General features: G+C 37.4%; 1 protein-coding gene across 2 annotated transcripts; it reads left to right on the top strand.

Annotated features, from left to right (window-relative positions):
* The first annotated feature begins 412 nt into the window (after positions 1-412).
* LOC127796753 (probable glutamyl endopeptidase, chloroplastic) lies at positions 413-17,560 on the top strand. 2 transcript variants are annotated; one of them, XM_052329120.1, is made up of 16 exons: positions 413-704; positions 1,380-1,587; positions 2,065-2,175; positions 4,613-4,658; positions 5,397-5,506; positions 5,594-6,097; positions 6,762-6,890; positions 13,502-13,801; positions 13,914-14,372; positions 14,510-14,575; positions 15,068-15,128; positions 15,221-15,370; positions 15,466-15,603; positions 15,883-16,196; positions 17,022-17,085; positions 17,224-17,560. In XM_052329120.1, coding segments are annotated over exons 1-15 (2,871 nt in total). In that variant the 5' UTR covers positions 413-430; the 3' UTR covers positions 17,023-17,085; positions 17,224-17,560. The 2 variants fall into 2 exon arrangements, with proteins under 2 accessions (XP_052185080.1, XP_052185079.1); XM_052329119.1 differs by having other exon boundaries at positions 414-704; positions 1,374-1,587.
* Positions 17,561-17,667: the final 107 nt, after the last annotated feature.

Below are 17,667 nucleotides of genomic sequence, written 5' to 3'. Positions count from 1 at the left end.
TAATGTTTTTTTGCCCTGAAAAAGTAAAATGTCTCATTTGCCCCTTCTGCTTCATAGCCTCTACCAAAACACTTGAATTTAATAGGAAAAATGGCCACTAATTCAGTGTTTTGTTCTGCTGGGCAAGATTATTATGGTTATCACTAAAATTATTTGTAATGATAACTTAATTAATAATATAAAATGAATATTTATTTAAAAATTAATAATATATATTCATAAATATTAATTAATTTCCAAAATTTATTAACTAATTGTAAAAAATAATTAATAATATATGAAAAAATATTATTATTTTTAAAAAATAATACCGGAATATTTGTTTACAGCGACATGAACTCCCGCCCCAAAAGTAGATTCCTCCAGTGAGTGGACAGTGTGACGGATTATTACAGCCGAGGAAGGACACGGCATCAAATACACAATCATCATGCGCCTTCACAAAGTCTATCCCCGCCTCTCTCTCGTCTCCCTCTCCCTCTCTCTCCCTTTGCTCCCTCACCTTCCTCCCCCCTTCCTCTCTCTAAAACCCTCTCCTCCCCCGCCACTCTCTGCTTCCATTTTCAAATCCACCAAGTCTGTCATGTCCTTCTCCAGATTTCGCTATCTCGTCCCCATCAACGCTGAGTCCGCCGAGGACGGCGGTGGCTCCAACGGCTCTGTTTCTTCTTCCGCTGCTCCTGCTTCTGCTGCCAATGACGCTGGTAAACCGCACATACGCGTAGCTTCGATCTTTTTCTTTCTTTGACTCGGTTGATTTTGGAATAGAATTTGCGATGATTCGGAAGTTTGTAGGTTTGGTCGGTATTTACTGGATGCGTTGTTACTGATCAGTACTTGAATCTTTTACTTGTAATTGATTTGCTAATTTCGATGTCATGAAGCCAAGCTGAATGATAGGAAATAGTAGTCGGCGGATGTGTACGGCTTACTGATTTGTTCTGTTCTATTCTATGTTTCTGAATTTCAAAACCGTGAGTGTACTGGATGGCATAAGAGTAATTTTAATTGAGCTAATTGCTGATCAGATTGAGAGTAGTCCGATCATTATGTGGTTATAGGCTTAATTGAGCCGGGATGAACTTGGCTTGTTTCTGCAATGAGTCGAGTTCTATCTTTTATCAGCTAACCGATGGTGAGTCAAGCTCGAATAGATTGGTTTGTTTTGCATAATTACATTCCTTTTAATGTGAAATTTGAATGTATGGGTGCTGATGTCATTCCTCTTCATGGTTTGAAATGATAAATCATCATCAGTTCCATTACTCTTCTAAATTGAAGCTTGCCCTAATTACGTGGAGGATCCTTCTTTTAGAGATGGAACAGGATTCTTTCAGTTTACTAACAAATCCATTAATCTCACATTGATTTAGATTCAGTGTTGGGTGGTGGATATCGTCTCCCTCCACCAGAGATTAGAGACATTGTTGATGCTCCGCCCCTTCCAGCATTGTCATTCTCACCGCAGAGGGACAAAATACTATTTCTTAAAAGGAGATCTTTACCTCCACTATCAGAATTGGCAAGACCAGAAGAAAAGCTTGCTGGTATTCGAATTGATGGAAAATGTAACTCCCGAAGTCGCATGTGAGTAACAGGGAAGCTTTTGTCGTACACTATTAATTGTGCATGTCCTATCATATTACAGGTCAATTTTTGTTGTTTGTGAAATAATTAAATCCCAATCATTATCATTACAAGGTTGACTTGCACATCTAATTCTCCATAGCCTCTCAAGTCTTGAGCTTCCTTCATTTTTCATTTCCCCTTTTGATTTTCTAAAAGCAGTTCAGCAGTGCTCTAGATATGTATCGACTGAAACAAGGCTGATTACTGCTTCAGTGAAGGCCCACCGACAATATCTATGACATTATGTAGTCTTGTGTGCACGTGTTATTTGCAAGGCTAGGGTGGATTTAGATGAGGTCATTATGAAGTTTTGAAACAATTAGGCATATAATAGACTTTTGCTGTTATTTTCATGGTTCCCATCTTGTTTTGGCAGTTTCATTAAATGTATGGCCAAGTCCCTTGCTCAGGGAATGTTTGATTATTTGATTTCAGGTCATTCTATACTGGCATTGGGATTCACCAATTAATGTCTGATGGTACACTTGGCCCAGAGAAAGAGGTCCATGGTCTTCCTGATGGTGCTAAACTCAATTTTGTTACATGGTAATGCAACCTTTTCAAAGTCATCCTTTCTTATATATGCTTTTCAAGGATTTTTAAGACCTTTTCTTGGGTATAATAGATGCAACTCCATCTTTGTGTTTTAAAATTTAAAATGTAGAGCCTAGTAATCTTGAAGTTGTTCGAGCTGATGAGATTTTTATACGCCTCAAAGCAAATTAGGATAAAGTTATGCGTAACTACTTGATAAATTTTTCTGCTATGTGAACTGGTAAATGAGAACAAACATTAGCGAAGTATATATATTTAACTTTTCTAATAAAAATAATATCTTACAAGTTGAGAATCTTCATCTAATCCCAAATTTAAAGCTTAGAATCAAGCTTGTTCTAATGAATGGTATTTTTAATTTTAAAAGGATTATTGGAGTATTTCTGCCTTGTGCCTTTTGGTTATTTGAAGGACTTATCTTGATCTTTGATATAAGACTTTCAAATTACTACCTCCATTGAGTTGCAATGCCATTTGTGCTATGATTGAGTTTGACTAAATACAAAATCTGTTCTAATATGCAAAAGAATGTAATCCTCTACCAGCTTTTGCTTGTGTCCGTTTCTTTAGTTCTTATTGAAACCATATTATTGAAATTAGTGGCAAAAAGAACCAATAGGATATCAGTATGACCTGAAGATATTTGTATCTGAAATATTGTGGAAGATTTGTTTTCTCTTCTTTCACAATCAAGGTTAGTTTTTGTTCTAAAATTAGTAATCTCATTGAATTTTTTGCTCTAGAATATTTAAAGCATGGGTGGGGGCTTCCAAATCATAATTGTCAGAATATAAAGCAAAAAATGGGAGTTGGAAGTGGAAAACACTGCTAAAAAAATTATAGGGGAGACAAGAGAAGAGGAAATAACTTTTATGGAAATTTCTATAATCCTAAATGGTATTTTATGGAATCTTATTGAAGACGTACAATAATACTCTAACCAATATTTTGATAGATCATAATGATGGATCTACAAAATGAAGCTTTAAGAAAAATTACATTGAAACAAGTACTTTATGCGTTCGTTCAAATAATTTTTGTAGAGTTCTTTACAGGTTTTCCATGAGTTTTCTTGATTGGGGTTTTTTTTTTTGGGGGGGGGGGGGGGGGGGGGGGGTGTTTCTTTGGTATTCCAAACACCAAACATATCCAACATTTTTTGTCAAAATTTTCTAAAATCTTCCCCCTCGGGTTTTTTGAAGATTTTCCATAAGGTTTTAACGTAGTTTTTAGAATATTTCTACACATAGTTTCATGCTCGTCTCTAAATATCCACCCCTTTCAGGTTTCTATTTGTACTTGGGGATTGAATTCCTCTATGTACTCAATGATTGCATCTTCAATATCAGATTTAAACCCTTAGTTTCAGACCACATTTCTATGCTATATATACATGCCAAATGGCATGCCTTAATTGTATAGGATTTGTAATAGAGTTTTTAGAATAGAATCTAGTTATAAAATAAGATTTTGGTAAAGAATGAAAAAATAAAATTAAGCTTAATTACTTCCAATAGAAATAGTTACTTCTTTGTTTTAATAATGGAGTCACTGATTACTAAAAACACATCCAAGAAAAGATGCCTTGGTATATGCAATTTGTAGATGATATTGTCTTGGTGGATGAGAAAAATAAGGCGTGAATACTAAGCTAGTGATATGGGGGGACACGTTAGAGTCGAAAGCTTTCAGTTGAGCAGATTGAAACCGAATATATGGAATATAAGTACAGTAAAAATGGAAGTGTAGATAATGTTATGGTGAGACATTCAAACTAGTAATTTCAAGAAAAGATTAGTTAAGATATCTTGGATCAATTGTTCAAAAAGATAACAACATCATATCAAGTCTTTATCTCAACACGTGGGTTTTGCTACATGAATTATTGGTTTGTCAATCATTTAGTAAAATACTACTAAAGATGAAAGGAAAATGTTACTGGATGACTATGATGAGTATAAGACCAACACTATTATATGGCGGAAAATGTTGGGCAATAAAGCATTAACATGCCCAAAATATGAGTGAGATGGAGATGATGCGGCGGTGGATACGGAATCATGGAAGAAAGGATAGAATTAGAAATGGGGTTATCTGTCATAAGGTTAGGTGGATCGTATTGAAGACAATATGCAAAGAAGCGATTAAGATGATTTGATCATGCGAAAAGAAGACCGAAAAATGTTTCTATACGAAGAATGAATGGAATTGAAGAAGTTTTTAGACAGAGCTAGAGAAAGACTATTAAAAACATAGTAGGAAATTCTTAGGCATGATGTGTTATAATGACTTTACACAAGATATGGTTATAGATAGAGATGACTGAACCAATGTTTGTGCTATGTCTAACACATTCGCATGATACATTTTGCCTCAAATTAGTACTGTTCTTTGCGCTAATTATCTTTTCCTTCTGTTCTCCAACTAGGTCAACCGATGGGCACCATTTATCCTTTAGTGTCCGAGTTGATGAGGTAATGGATTCACTGATTACGAAAAGAGTTCTGGTTTAAATAGAAGTTTTGTCATTTTACTTTTTAAGTTCAAGTCCCAGACAATTTTCTCAAAGAGTTGCATTTAGGTTCTCCACTTCTTTCTGCCTGTTTTTGATTCTTGAAGTCATAAAAAAAAAAAAAATTCTCCCTTAATTATTTGGCCAGTCAAAGATCTCCAATATTTATCTGAAGGATACTACTTATCAGAACATAAATGAAAAAAGAAAAAAAAAAAGGAGAAGAAAAGGAGGATAGAGACAAAGAAAATGGAATAATTAGTCAGCAGAAAAACCAAATAAATGTTGCTCATTACATATGATATCATCCCATTCCTATTAAAGGTTCCACATGCCATCAGTGTGTGTGTGTGTGTGTGTGTGTGTGTGTGTGTTTCTCTCTGCATATTTGAGGACGAGTCCTGGTAGCAACACTAAGGTTGCTTCTTTGTGATTGGAAGTCATGAGTTCAAGTTGTGGAAATAGCTTCCTTGAAAAGCAAGGGTAAGGCCATATATAAAGACGCTCTTCCCTGACCCTCACAAAGTGAGGAGCCTTGTGCACTGGTGACACCCTTCTTTCTGAAATGGCTCAAGTGTACACCTGCAATCTTCTATGGCCATTGGTTGATTTTTGCTCACATTGCCTGTAGCTTACATCTGTTGTGCAGACTTTGAGTTACCTAGAATTGTTCTGATTAGTTAAACTTTTTTTGGCACAGGAGGACAACAGTAGCAGTAAGCTTAGAGTTTGGGTTGCTGATGTAGAGACAGGAAAAGCTAGACCTTTGTTTCAGTCACCAGATATCTATCTAAATGCCGTTTTTGACAAGTGTGTGCTTATTTCTCATGTAAAATCTCATAATGAGCAATATTTGGCTACTTTATTTGGCTGATGCTTATTGTTTCTTGCTTCCAGTTTTGTTTGGGTGAATAACTCAAGTCTAATGGTTTGCACCATCCCCTTATCTCGTGGAGACCCACCTAAGAAACCTTTGGTTCCTTCTGGTCCTAAGGTTCAATCTAATGAGCACAAAAATGTTGTTCAAGTCAGAACCTTCCAAGATCTCCTCAAGGATGAGTATGATGAGGATATGTTCGAGTACTATGCCACTACCCAACTTGTTTTGGCATCCTTAGATGGGACAGTGAAGCCTGTTGGCCCACCAGCCATATATACATCAGTGGACCCTTCCCCAGATGAAAAGTACCTTTTAATTACTTCAATTCACCGTCCATATTCTTTTATTGTACCATGTGGTAGATTTCCAAAGAAAGTTGATGTGTGGACAACAGAGGGGAAATTTGTTAGAGAACTTTGCAATTTGCCCCTTGCTGAGGATATTCCAATTGCCTTCAATAGTGTAAGAAAGGGGATGCGCTCAATCAACTGGAGGGCAGACAAGCCTTCAATGCTGTACTGGTAAATCCTAGTAGTTTTCTGTCTCCTTGCCAAGGGATGACTGTAGCTAATTTGGATGAACTGAGATTTTTATATAATATGAAATATAATAAAATAAAAAATTTAGTTTGAAAATATGATTTTCTCTCTCTCTCTCTCTCTCTCACACACACACAGGGACCAGTTGGGAGATTGAAATTGACTTTGAAACTTTTCATTGTTGAAGAAAGTTCAATTAATTTGGAGTCGGGACCAAGTAATGCTTTAAATCAAGTACCAGTGTCCATGAATTGGTACAAATGTTCATGTTCCTGATCCAGATTCTGAAAGCAATTCACTTTTCTTAAATTTTCTGGTCCTTTTTTGTTTTTGGTAAAAGAAAATTCATTTACTAGTTTATGCTATATGTGCAAGAGGAATGGCATATTTTACAAAGAATTAAAGAAAACTTTTGTAGAGAAAAGCTGAAACGGACATAGTGATAAAAATAGAAAATTTCTCCACAGAAAATGCTGTCAGTTCTTTTTTATATTTATTTTTATGTTTCTGAAATTTTTAAGATATGGATTCTGTGAAGAGTTAATATCTGCTGGCCGGTGCTGTATACTTGTTGAGATGAGTATCTTCCCATTACTGCATGATTGGTGCTATGTTAAGCCGACTGTTTTTCATTGACTGTCTTTAGGGTGGAGACACAAGATGGTGGTGATGCAAAAGCAGATGTTTCTCCACGTGACATAATCTATACACAATCAACTGAGCCACTTGAAGGTGAACAACCAAGAATCTTACACAAGCTTGATCTTCGCTATGGGTATGTATATTATCTGGATGATCTTTCTATTATTCTAAACCTTTTCAATTACTTATCAGATATTTGCATTCAATTTCAGAGTTCTGAGTTTTTTCTGATAATCATTCCGTTCTTCATGTATTTTATGTTTGGGGGAGGGGCTCCAAGGTTGGTCAAAGATCTGTTTGAATAATGATGAATGGCTCTATACTGTTATTAGTGCTAGAAAGAAAGCTCACCTGATGATGTTTTGAAAGTTCGCGAGTTTAACACTGAAACTAAGGGAACAAAGTGAAAAAAGAAAGGATGGGTGTCCCAACTATTGATGTCAAACCCAAATCTTTGTTGTAGAGTCATCGATTCATACCACATGATAAGCCTACTTCAAGCATTAGGTTGGCAATTCAGGATCTAAGTAGTAAAGTCCTTTGTGTTAATAAAAATAGGAAAAATGCTTCTCTTCAATCTTATTCATCTCTTACCCGAGGAACTCAATTTATACAGACTTCCTTACAAGATTAGGAAGTTGCAAAAAACTGGTTGAGGAAAGATTTCTAAACCTAGATTAGGAAACTATACAAATTTAGGATACAACAAATCAATCAAAGATATACTAATCTAGATCTAGAAGATACAGCTCTCATTTTAGAAAATATATACAACCAATCAATTACCCATCAATTAAATCAATCAATCAATTGATTGAGTCTTGTCTGAAATTGGGAACAGGATTTGAAATTGGGAACAAGATCAGAACCCTTAATTGCTAACACTCCCCCTCAAGATTGGCTATGGATATCATGCATGCCAATCTTGCTTCTCATCCTTTTAAACACTGTTACAGGCAGGCTCTTGGTTAGCACATCTGCTAACTGATTGTGTGATGAAATGTATGGTGTGCATATCAAACCACTATCCAATTTTTTCTTTTATAAAATGTCTGTCCACTTCAACATGCTTCGTCCGGTCGTGTTGAACTAGGTTATGAGCGATATTAATTGCCGACTTGTTATCACAATAGAGCTTCATAGGTGCAGTCCATTCAACCCTGAGATCATTTAGCAAAATTTTTAGCCACAATAATTCACACATACCTAGGGCCATAGACCGGAATTCTGCTTCAGCACTTGACCTAGCAACCACATTTTGTTTCTTACTTCTCCATGTCACCAAATTACCTCCCAACATGGTACAATAGCCAGAAGTTGATCTTCTATCTACAACAGATCCTGCATAGTTAGCATCTGTGTATGCCTCTAATGTCATGACTTCTCCTTTCTTGAATAGAATGCCTTTCCCAGGTGCTCCCTTCAAATAATGAAGTATCCTGTACATAGCTTTAAGATGGCTTTCTTTCGGATTGTGCATAAATTGACTTACCACCCCTACCGCATAGGTTATATAAGGCCGAGTATGGGCCAGATATATCAACTTTCCAACTAACCTCTGATAAGTTCCTTTGTCAACCATATTGTCTTCTAAAGCTTCTCCTAGTTTATGATTTGGGACAATAGGAGTTTCAACTGCCTTGCAGCCAAGCAATCCAGTTTCATTCAGGAGATCCACTTTATATTTTTGCTGGGAAATGAATATGCCATCCTTTGAATGAGCCACCTCTATTCCCAAAAAATATTTTAATCTTTCCAAATCTTTAATCTCGAATTCCTTCACTAGACACTCCTTTAATTTTGTCATACATTCCTCATTATTTCTAATAACAATAATATCATCCACATGCACAATAAGCACTGTTACTCCCCCTGTAACTGAGTGGTGTATAAAAAGTGTATGGTCTCCCTGGCTTTGCCTATACCCCATGTTAAGCATGACACCTGTAAATCTTCCAAACCAAGCCCGTGGGGACTACTTCAGCCCATATAAGGCTTTTTTTAGTTTGCATACAACCGTTTCTTTTGTCCCATAACCTGGTGGTATTTCCATATACACCTCTTCTTCTAGATTCCCATCTAAAAATGCATTTTTAACATCAAATTGATGCAGTGGCCAGTCTAGGTTAGCAGCCAAGGAAAGAAGAACCCTAACTATATTCAGCTTTGCCACAGGTGCAAATGTGTCCAAATAATCCACCTCATACACTTGTGTGTATCCCTTGGCAACTAATCTTGCCTTGTACCGATCAATAGATCCATCAGATTTATATTTCACAGTATAGACTCATTTACAACCTACTGGATGTTTTCTTTTGGGTAATTCCACCAAATCCCAGGTCTGATTTTTTTTCTAGGGCTGCCATCTCAGCCTCCATGGCATCCTTCCAATTCCTATTCCCTATAGCTTCAGAAAAATTGCGTGGGATAGGAATAGTGTGTAGGCTAGTAAGGAAGGCTCTGTGGGCGGATGACATCTTAGAAAAGGAAAGAAATAGATGCAAAGGATGTTTAGTGCAGGCTCTGGTTCCTTTTCTAAGTGCAATAGGCCAATTTAGATCATATGTATCTGTTTTGGGTGTGGATTCAATATCTGTCACAGGGCTATTATCAAGAGTATCAGTTGAGAAGATATCTGGAGATGGCTCTGAAATAGTGGAAGAATTGTCAGTGTCTCTTCTACTTGTGGATATTTCAGGACTGGCAGGACTTGTAGGGGATGCTGGAGCTTGCACAGGGTTAGATTCAAGTTTCTTCCTCCTTGAATAGAGCTATAATGGACGAAGAGTAGATGATAGTGCCTCCTCGGATGACACTCCTACTGAATCCTTTAGATTAGAAGATGGGTTCAAGAAGGGTGACAGATCATGATCAGAAAGAGATAAAGGAGAAGTCCCACTAGTTACGGTTAGATTTTGTTCTGGAGTACTAGAGGCTTTGAAGTAAGATTCATTCTCAGCAAAGGTCACATCTGCAGATATAAAAAATTTCTTTAAAGGAGGGTGATAACACCTATAACCTTTTTGTGTAGAGGAATATCCAATAAACACACATTTTAGGAATATCCAATAAACACACATCTAGCTTCCCTCTATTAATTGTAGGAACATGCACATAGGCTGTGCACCCGAACATCTTGGGCTGTCAGCTACTAGCCACATGAAAATCAGGAAAATGGTTAGTCAACAATCGAATTGGGCTATGAGATTCTAAGGTTTTGGATGGAAGTCTATTGATGAGGGAAGTGGTTGTTAGAGCTGTTTCTCCCCAATAATGTTTTGGTACATTATGGTGAAAGAGAAGGGCTCGAATAACAGCTAAAAGGTGGTCATTTTTCCTCTCAGCCACTCCATTCTGTTGAGGAGTGTAGGGACAAGAGGACTCATGGATTATCCCTTGTTGCTGAAAGAAATTAGATAAAGATAGATTGAAAAAATCTCTAACATTGTCAGATCTAAACCGTTTTATTCCTACTCCAAACTGAGTTTTGATCATGGTATAAAATGTAGGAAACACATGGCTTACTTCTGATTTTGATTTCAGCAAATACAACAAAACTACCCTAGTACAATCATCCACAAATATAACAAACCATCTTGCCCCAGAAATATTGGAAACATTTGATGGACCCCAAATGTCACTATGAATTAGAGAAAATGGAGAATCAGTCCTTTATTGGATAGAGGAAAAGATACTCGTTTATGTTTTGCAAGTTCACACACAACACAACTAAATTGTTTAAAGTCAAGACCTTTGGCTAAATCAGGAAACATTAATTTGAGGGTGAGAAAAGAAGGGTGACCGAGCCTATAGTGTTCTAACCACATCTTATCTTTATTGGATTAAGCTAGGCATGACATCAGAGGAAGAGACTGCTTCTTATCCTGTCCACCTGGTTTCTCAAGGTAGCAAAGTCCTTCCCTAGCCCTAGCAAGCCCAATCATCCTCTTCTTGCCCTATTCTTGTATCTCATAGACATTAGAATGGAAAAATACACTGTAATTAGTATCTTCAATGGGTTTTTGGATAGATATGAGATTAGCAAACAACTTTGGGACATGAAGAACATTTTTTAGGGTTAGGTGCTCATTGAGGAGAACATCTCCTTGGCCGGCAATAGTGGTAAGAGTGCCATCTGCCATTGTGATTTTTCTTGAGCTAGAACATGGGCTATAGGAAATGAACAAGTGTGGATAGGAAGTCACATGGTCTGAAGTACTAGAGTCTAGGATCCAATAATTTTGGTGCAGATTTTTTGAAGTATGTAGGGAAAAAGATAAGGAAGAAGTACCTGTGAGGGCAAGAAAGCAGGTACCTTTTTCTGCCTTCTTGTCTAGGGACCCAATAAACTCCTCAGCCTTTCGATTTCTGTCTTGCTGAGTTTAAAAATCTCCCCTCCCTGTTCTAAATCCCTTGTTTCAGATTGTTGACTGCTGCCTGCCATATAGGCCTGTCCCTGCACTTGGCTTCTTGCTGGTCCTCCTTTGGGTAGCTTTCCATGAAGCTTCCAACACTTCTCTATGGTGTGCCTAGGCTTTTTACAATAAGTACACCATAGGGAATCCCTATCTATGGGTTTCTTCTCATCTCTAGGTCCTTTGCTCTGATAGTGAGCTTTTAAGGACACTAAGGCCAAGCTCTCATTCGAAATAGGTTCCAGCATTACACCCCTTTTCCCTTCTTCTGCTCATATTAGAGAGATTACCTCATTCAAGGAAGGGATGTCTTCCTTGCCAAGGATTTGCACTTTGACTGCATCAAATTCTATGTTGAGATCGGCTAAAAAATCATATGTTCGCTCCTTTTCAACAAATCTCTTATATAGTGCAGCATCCTCAATGCACTTCATCTCTAGACACTGGCAGTGGTCAAGTTCTTGCCACAAAGTCTGCAGCAAATTTGCATACTCAATAACAGTTTTTGTACCTTGCTTGGTTGTTGCCACCCTTGCCCGTATTTCATAGATTTGGGCCGCATCCTTGACCTTTGAATAAGTCAGCTTTATGGCCTACCATATGTCCTTGGCTGTTGTCAAGAATATGACAGTGTCATTGATTTCTAGAATCATGGAATTCCAGAGCCAAGACATCACCAAAGAGTCTTCTTCATCCCATGCTCCAAACGTCGGATCACTCTCCTTTGGGCCAGTTCCCAACAGATGGCCAAGCTTCCCCTTTCCTTTAAGGAAGGTTCTGATCAACTGTGACCACTTCAGATAGTTCTTACCATTCAAGCGGTAAGTTATCTGAAGATTCTGCAACTTCCCCTTGGAGCCTCCATTTTGAGTTCCAGTGACTGGAATCTCTGAGGTATGGCTAGATGCTGAATCAGGTGAAGGATCTTGAATGGTAGACATGCTCCACGAAGGTTGGGTGGAAGAATAAAAATAATACTAATGGAGAGAAGATTGAAAGAGATAAGCAGCAATTGTCCCAAGGAATCTGTTGAGGAATCCTAGGGCTCTGATACCATGTTAAGAAAAATAGGAAAAATGCTTTTCTTCAATCTTATTCATCTCTTACCCGAGAAACTCAATTTTTACAGACTTCCTTACAAGATTAGGAAGTTGCTAAAAACTGGTTAAGGAAAGATTTCTAAACCTAGATTAGGAAACTATACAAATTTAGGATACAACAAATCAATCAAAGATACACTAATCTAGACCTAGAAGATACAGCTCTCATTTTAGAAAATATATACAGCCAATCAATTACCCATCAATTAAATCAATCGATCAATTGATTGAGTCTTGTCTGAAATTGGGAACAAGATCAGAACCCTTAATTGCTGACACTTTGCATAGGCAATCACTCTGAATTATCTTCCCTGTGGCTAGGTCCTGGAAGAAACAATAGTAAGTATAAATTATAGATGAACAATTTAATTGAAGAGTAATACAGAGGCAATAGAGAGCAAATTTGCTGTATGATTAGGCACATGCGGGACAGAAGATAAAGTAATGAAGGGTTCAATGAAATTGATCCCTTAGCAGACACAGAACGCAAGGAGCCATGTGCTATACTAGTGGACATGATCTTCTTCCTCTGGCCTCATCACCTTGTTGCTTTCACGTGCCTGGAGGGGAGCTTCTTCTCTGACCTTCACCCTTCTCTATTTCTATTTTCAGTCAGTGCAGTGCACTCAGGATCAGTAAAGTAACTTTTGCTTGTATGCCATGATGAAATATAATAAGAGAGACACTAAGAGAACTGGACGCATTATTGAATAATTCAACTGATAAGATGGCCTTTTATACAGGGGTAGGTAGCTTAAAAATGAAAAGATCTATCTCCTAAAATTAAGGTTGTCTAGAATTAAGGTCCTAGACTTGTGCTACATCATAGCATATGTGATATCTGTGTTTACATATGTTTACACAAGTATATGGCCTACATGTTACAACCTTTGTGTACAGTTAGATATCCTAGTCATTGAAATGTCCCAAGTTGTTCTTTGGAATAAAATATAAAGTCATATTGCGTATTAGATGGGGGGTTTCTTGCTCTGCCTGCACTCTTCATCAGACCATGGCTACGAAATATTAATGTTGCCACAAGCTTATGATAGAAACATTTTTTTCTGCATAGTGGGATAAAGGCTGGATATGTTGTTGTTGGAGGAGGAGTAAAATCTAGGTCCTGCAATGGGCCTATGGTTCACCATGGCTTTGTTGCTTTATCAGCTTGATATCTAAACCAAGAATATTGGCACATTATTTTCGACCTTATTTTTTTGTCTTTGCAGTGGCATTTCTTGGTGTGATGATTCACTGGCTCTAGTCTATGAATCTTGGTACAAGACACGGAAGATAAGAACCTGGGTAATCTCTCCTGGATCTGAAGACGTGAATCCGCGCATATTATTTGATAGGTCATCTGAAGATGTGTACTCTGATCCTGGCTCTCCTATGTTGCGGAGAACGCCTGCTGGGACTTATGTGATTGCAAAGGTAAAGAAAGGAAATCAAGAAGGAATTTATGTTTTACTCAACGGAAGTGGTGCTACACCTAATGGGAATATCCCCTTCCTGGATTTGTTTGACATGTGAGTGTCCTATAAATTTTTTTGCATTGATTTTTTCTTCTTCTTGGTTATAGTTTTACCATTCTTCTTAGTTTCTTCTCTGTTAACATGGTGGTATGGCATTCTTTTTCAGAAATACAGGCAATAAAGAACGGATATGGGAGAGTGACAAGGAAGAGTACTATGAGACTGTTGTTGCTTTAATGTCTGATGATAATGAAGGGGAATTAGACATCAATCAGTTAAAAATACTGACTTCAAAGGAATCTAAAACTGAAAACACCCAATATTACATACAGAGCTGGCCAGATAAAAAAACATGTAAAATCACAAATTTTCCTCATCCATATCCTCAGCTTGCTTCACTAAAGAAAGAGATGATTAGGTATGAGAGGAAAGATGGAGTTCAGCTTACTGCTACACTGTACCTTCCACCAGGATATGACCCCGTGACAGATGATCCTCTTCCTTGTCTTGTTTGGTCATATCCTGGAGAATTTAAAAGCAAAGATGCTGCTGGACAAGTTCGAGGTTCTCCTAATGAGTTTCCAGGCATTGGTCCAACGTCAGCACTGCTTTGGTTGGCACGGAGGTTTGGGCCTCCTTCTACTGGCTTTAATGCACTTTTTGTCTGATATTTGTGCTTTCTAGAGTTCTCCTATTTCTCTTCTTTATTGGCCTGGCTGGTTTATTATTTATATGGATTTATGATAGTCCATGCTTTTGCAGGTTTGCTATTTTACTTGGACCAACAGTTCCTATCATTGGGGAAGGTGATGAAGAAGCAAATGACAGGTACTTAAGATGTTCCAAAATGCTCATCATCTGTTCCAACTACATATTAAATAAGCCAGCTTATTGGAAATAAGAGCATCATGGTATTTCTAAGAGGAACATGTTCCCAATATGGACGGTGGTTTATGAAACAAGCATTTGCAAAATGATATTAACGGAGTTGAAAACAAGGCTCTAGACATCAAGCACATGCTCAGGGAAAGGAAGACAATTAGAAACAGAAGGTGTCTGTACTAAGATATTAAATTTTGACAGCATGATCTCAATATTATTAGGAGGCCCCCTCATCATGCACAAAACACAATCAATCTACTGAGGTATAAGAAACAGTGGAAATATCATATTAAAATGTGATTTGCAGGTGAGACATTTAATATTCCTAAATCATACAAGAGATGCAGCAGAAAGCCAGAAGGCTTCCTCTTTTGCAATTTTTTCCTGTTTTGTTTTGCTGTTAGGGTTTTGATCTCTGTTGGACATTGTGTTCCCCAGATACGTGGAGCAATTGGTTGCAAGTGCTGAAGCTGCAGTTGCAGAAGTTGTCCGACGTGGAGTAAGATTCTTCAAAAAAAATTTCTATTATGAGTGATGTTATGGTTATGATAATAGTTTTGTGTGACATTGTCTGGTGCTACACTCTTTAAGGTGGCTCACCCTGATAAGATTGCTGTTGGTGGTCATTCCTATGGGGCATTCATGACTGCAAACCTCCTGGCACATGCCCCTCATCTTTTTTGTTGTGGAATTGCTCGCTCCGGTGCTTACAACAGGACACTAACTCCTTTTGGGTTTCAGGTGTTGCACTATGATTTTGGCAAAAATTCTTAGGTTCTTGACATTGTGTTTTTGTCTGTGCGTGACATGTGCCTTTACCGCTGCTGTTTGTTTAGAATGAGGACAGAACATTATGGGAGGCAACAACTACTTATGTGGAGATGAGCCCTTTCATGTCAGCTAACAAAATAAAAAGGCCCATCTTGCTTATCCATGGAGAAGAAGACAATAATCCTGGAACATTAACTATGCAGGTGCTTCATCCCCTCTCATTCTGTTTTCCTTTTCAGAGACTACAGAATCCATTTGACAGTCACTGTATTAATCAATAGAGTAATAGTATTCTCTCATAATTTCACCACGCATATTATATTTCTAAATATGTGAAATGCAAGTGGTTTACGTTTTTCTTCTTCTTTTGAAGTTCATTGCTGTATTATTTTCCAAAATAGTTCAATTTGTTTACTCTTGCAATTTTTTCTCATTTTGTTCCTAATCTAGTCTTCTCTTATTTGCATTAAAAAATAATGCAGTCAGATCGTTTCTTTAATGCCCTTAAAGGTCATGGTTCACCTTGTCGCCTAGTGATTCTTCCCTTTGAGAGCCATGGTTATGCCGCACGAGAAAGCATAATGCATGTCCTTTGGGAGACTGACAGGTGGCTGCAGAAATATTGTGTCCCCAACATCTCTGAAGCAAATGCAGATCTTGATACATGCAAAGACAGCATAACTAAAGCTGCTACAGATTCAGAGAGCAAAGTAATTGGTGCCACTGGAGGAGGAGTCTCAGAGCTGGAAGTTCTTGAGTGTGAAATCTTTCGCTCTCTGAAAAAGTCGTCATTATGGTAATTTCTTTACCCATAAAATATAACATACTCAGATCAGATAAATGGAAGGAAGTTTTTGGATTCACTAGTTTTGTACATATATATTAATTTACATGTTTGTGCTTTCTGTCCATGAATGGAAATGAAAATCTAAATATAGGTTCCAGTTTTTGCATGGAAGTTATCTTCGCTAAAAATTCTGTTCAAGTGTGTGTTTTCTCTAGACCTATGTTTAAATGTGACCATGCATTAGAAGCTTTGAAACCTTGTACTCATCATTTACAGAACTCTTTGGCTCTGGTGTTTAAATCATTTCATTATATAGGAGAAGAACTTCCAAATTAATAAGAAGGAAGCTTAATCAGAATGGGTTGGAACTTTTCTTCTGTTATTGATGATATAAACATCAACAACTCAGAATTGGATCAGTTTCTCTTCAAGGAAAGGACTTTTGGAAAGATTTTGTATTCATAATGAACATGAGAGTACTCAGACCATTTTCATTCCTTCAAGCTGATCCCATTCCCACATTTTTAAGGGTTTCCATTTAAGCTTGCCCGTCTCATTCTATTATATTTAAGATATCAATATTCTAGATTAGGCTTGACCTTCACGTGGCAGAAAATCTCAATGCTTATTCGTAAGAGCTCTAGTTGGTCAATATGCGCCCTCATCCATTATTGAGTGTGATGTCCATGTTTGCAACCATTGTACCATAGATGTCGGACTGAATAATAGCAACTAATACTGTATTTTCTAGTTTGCATTTTCGTAAAAGGTCTCTTTGCTTTTGATTTTATTATATTATGGCGTTCTTATTTTTTCAGTAACCCTTTTATGCAGATTGATCGTTATTGCTGAGCTGCCTGGATTTTGCGGTTGGAGTTTCAGAGTGGAATACCAACAGGTGCAAAAATAGCGTATATGGCCTCAAATACTTTAAGAAAGTTTGCTCTGACTCTTAAATTCATCTGATGTTCAATTGTTATTTCAAAATTTCATTTAGTCAATGAGTTACATATGCTGCAACAAAAAACTGTTTCAGGGTACGCTTGCTCTAGGAGATGTGATGTGGCCGTGTGTAAAGTCTGCTTTGGGCTTCCGGGGTTTCATGTGTGGCATACGGGAAACATTTGCAGTCTCTAGGAGAATGTTTCCAGAGAAATCAGTAAAGAGAGTACAAGTGTTGGAATAATAGAAACATTTATTCTTGAATATTGAGAATTGGGGGAGAAGAAGAAGAAAGTGTAATCTGCAAAATAATGTTTACAGAATGTGTCATAATCGACTAATGTTGTATATGAATTCTGCTAGCGTCCAGCACGTGAGAACTATTGTTGTCAAAAAGCTCTTATTGGGAAGGTCTAAGTGCTCTTTTACTATGGTTGAATGGGCCTGTGTGTGTGTGTGTGACATTGGAATATTTAATGTGCCCCACAGTAAAGTCACAAGGATTTTTAAGTCCGATAAAGAATACGGTACCAAGTTT

Source organism: Diospyros lotus, chromosome 3 (genome assembly GCF_014633365.1).
Source record: "Diospyros lotus cultivar Yz01 chromosome 3, ASM1463336v1, whole genome shotgun sequence".
NCBI lineage: Eukaryota > Viridiplantae > Streptophyta > Magnoliopsida > Ericales > Ebenaceae > Diospyros > Diospyros lotus.
This window is presented reverse-complemented; position numbering and strand designations above follow the sequence as displayed.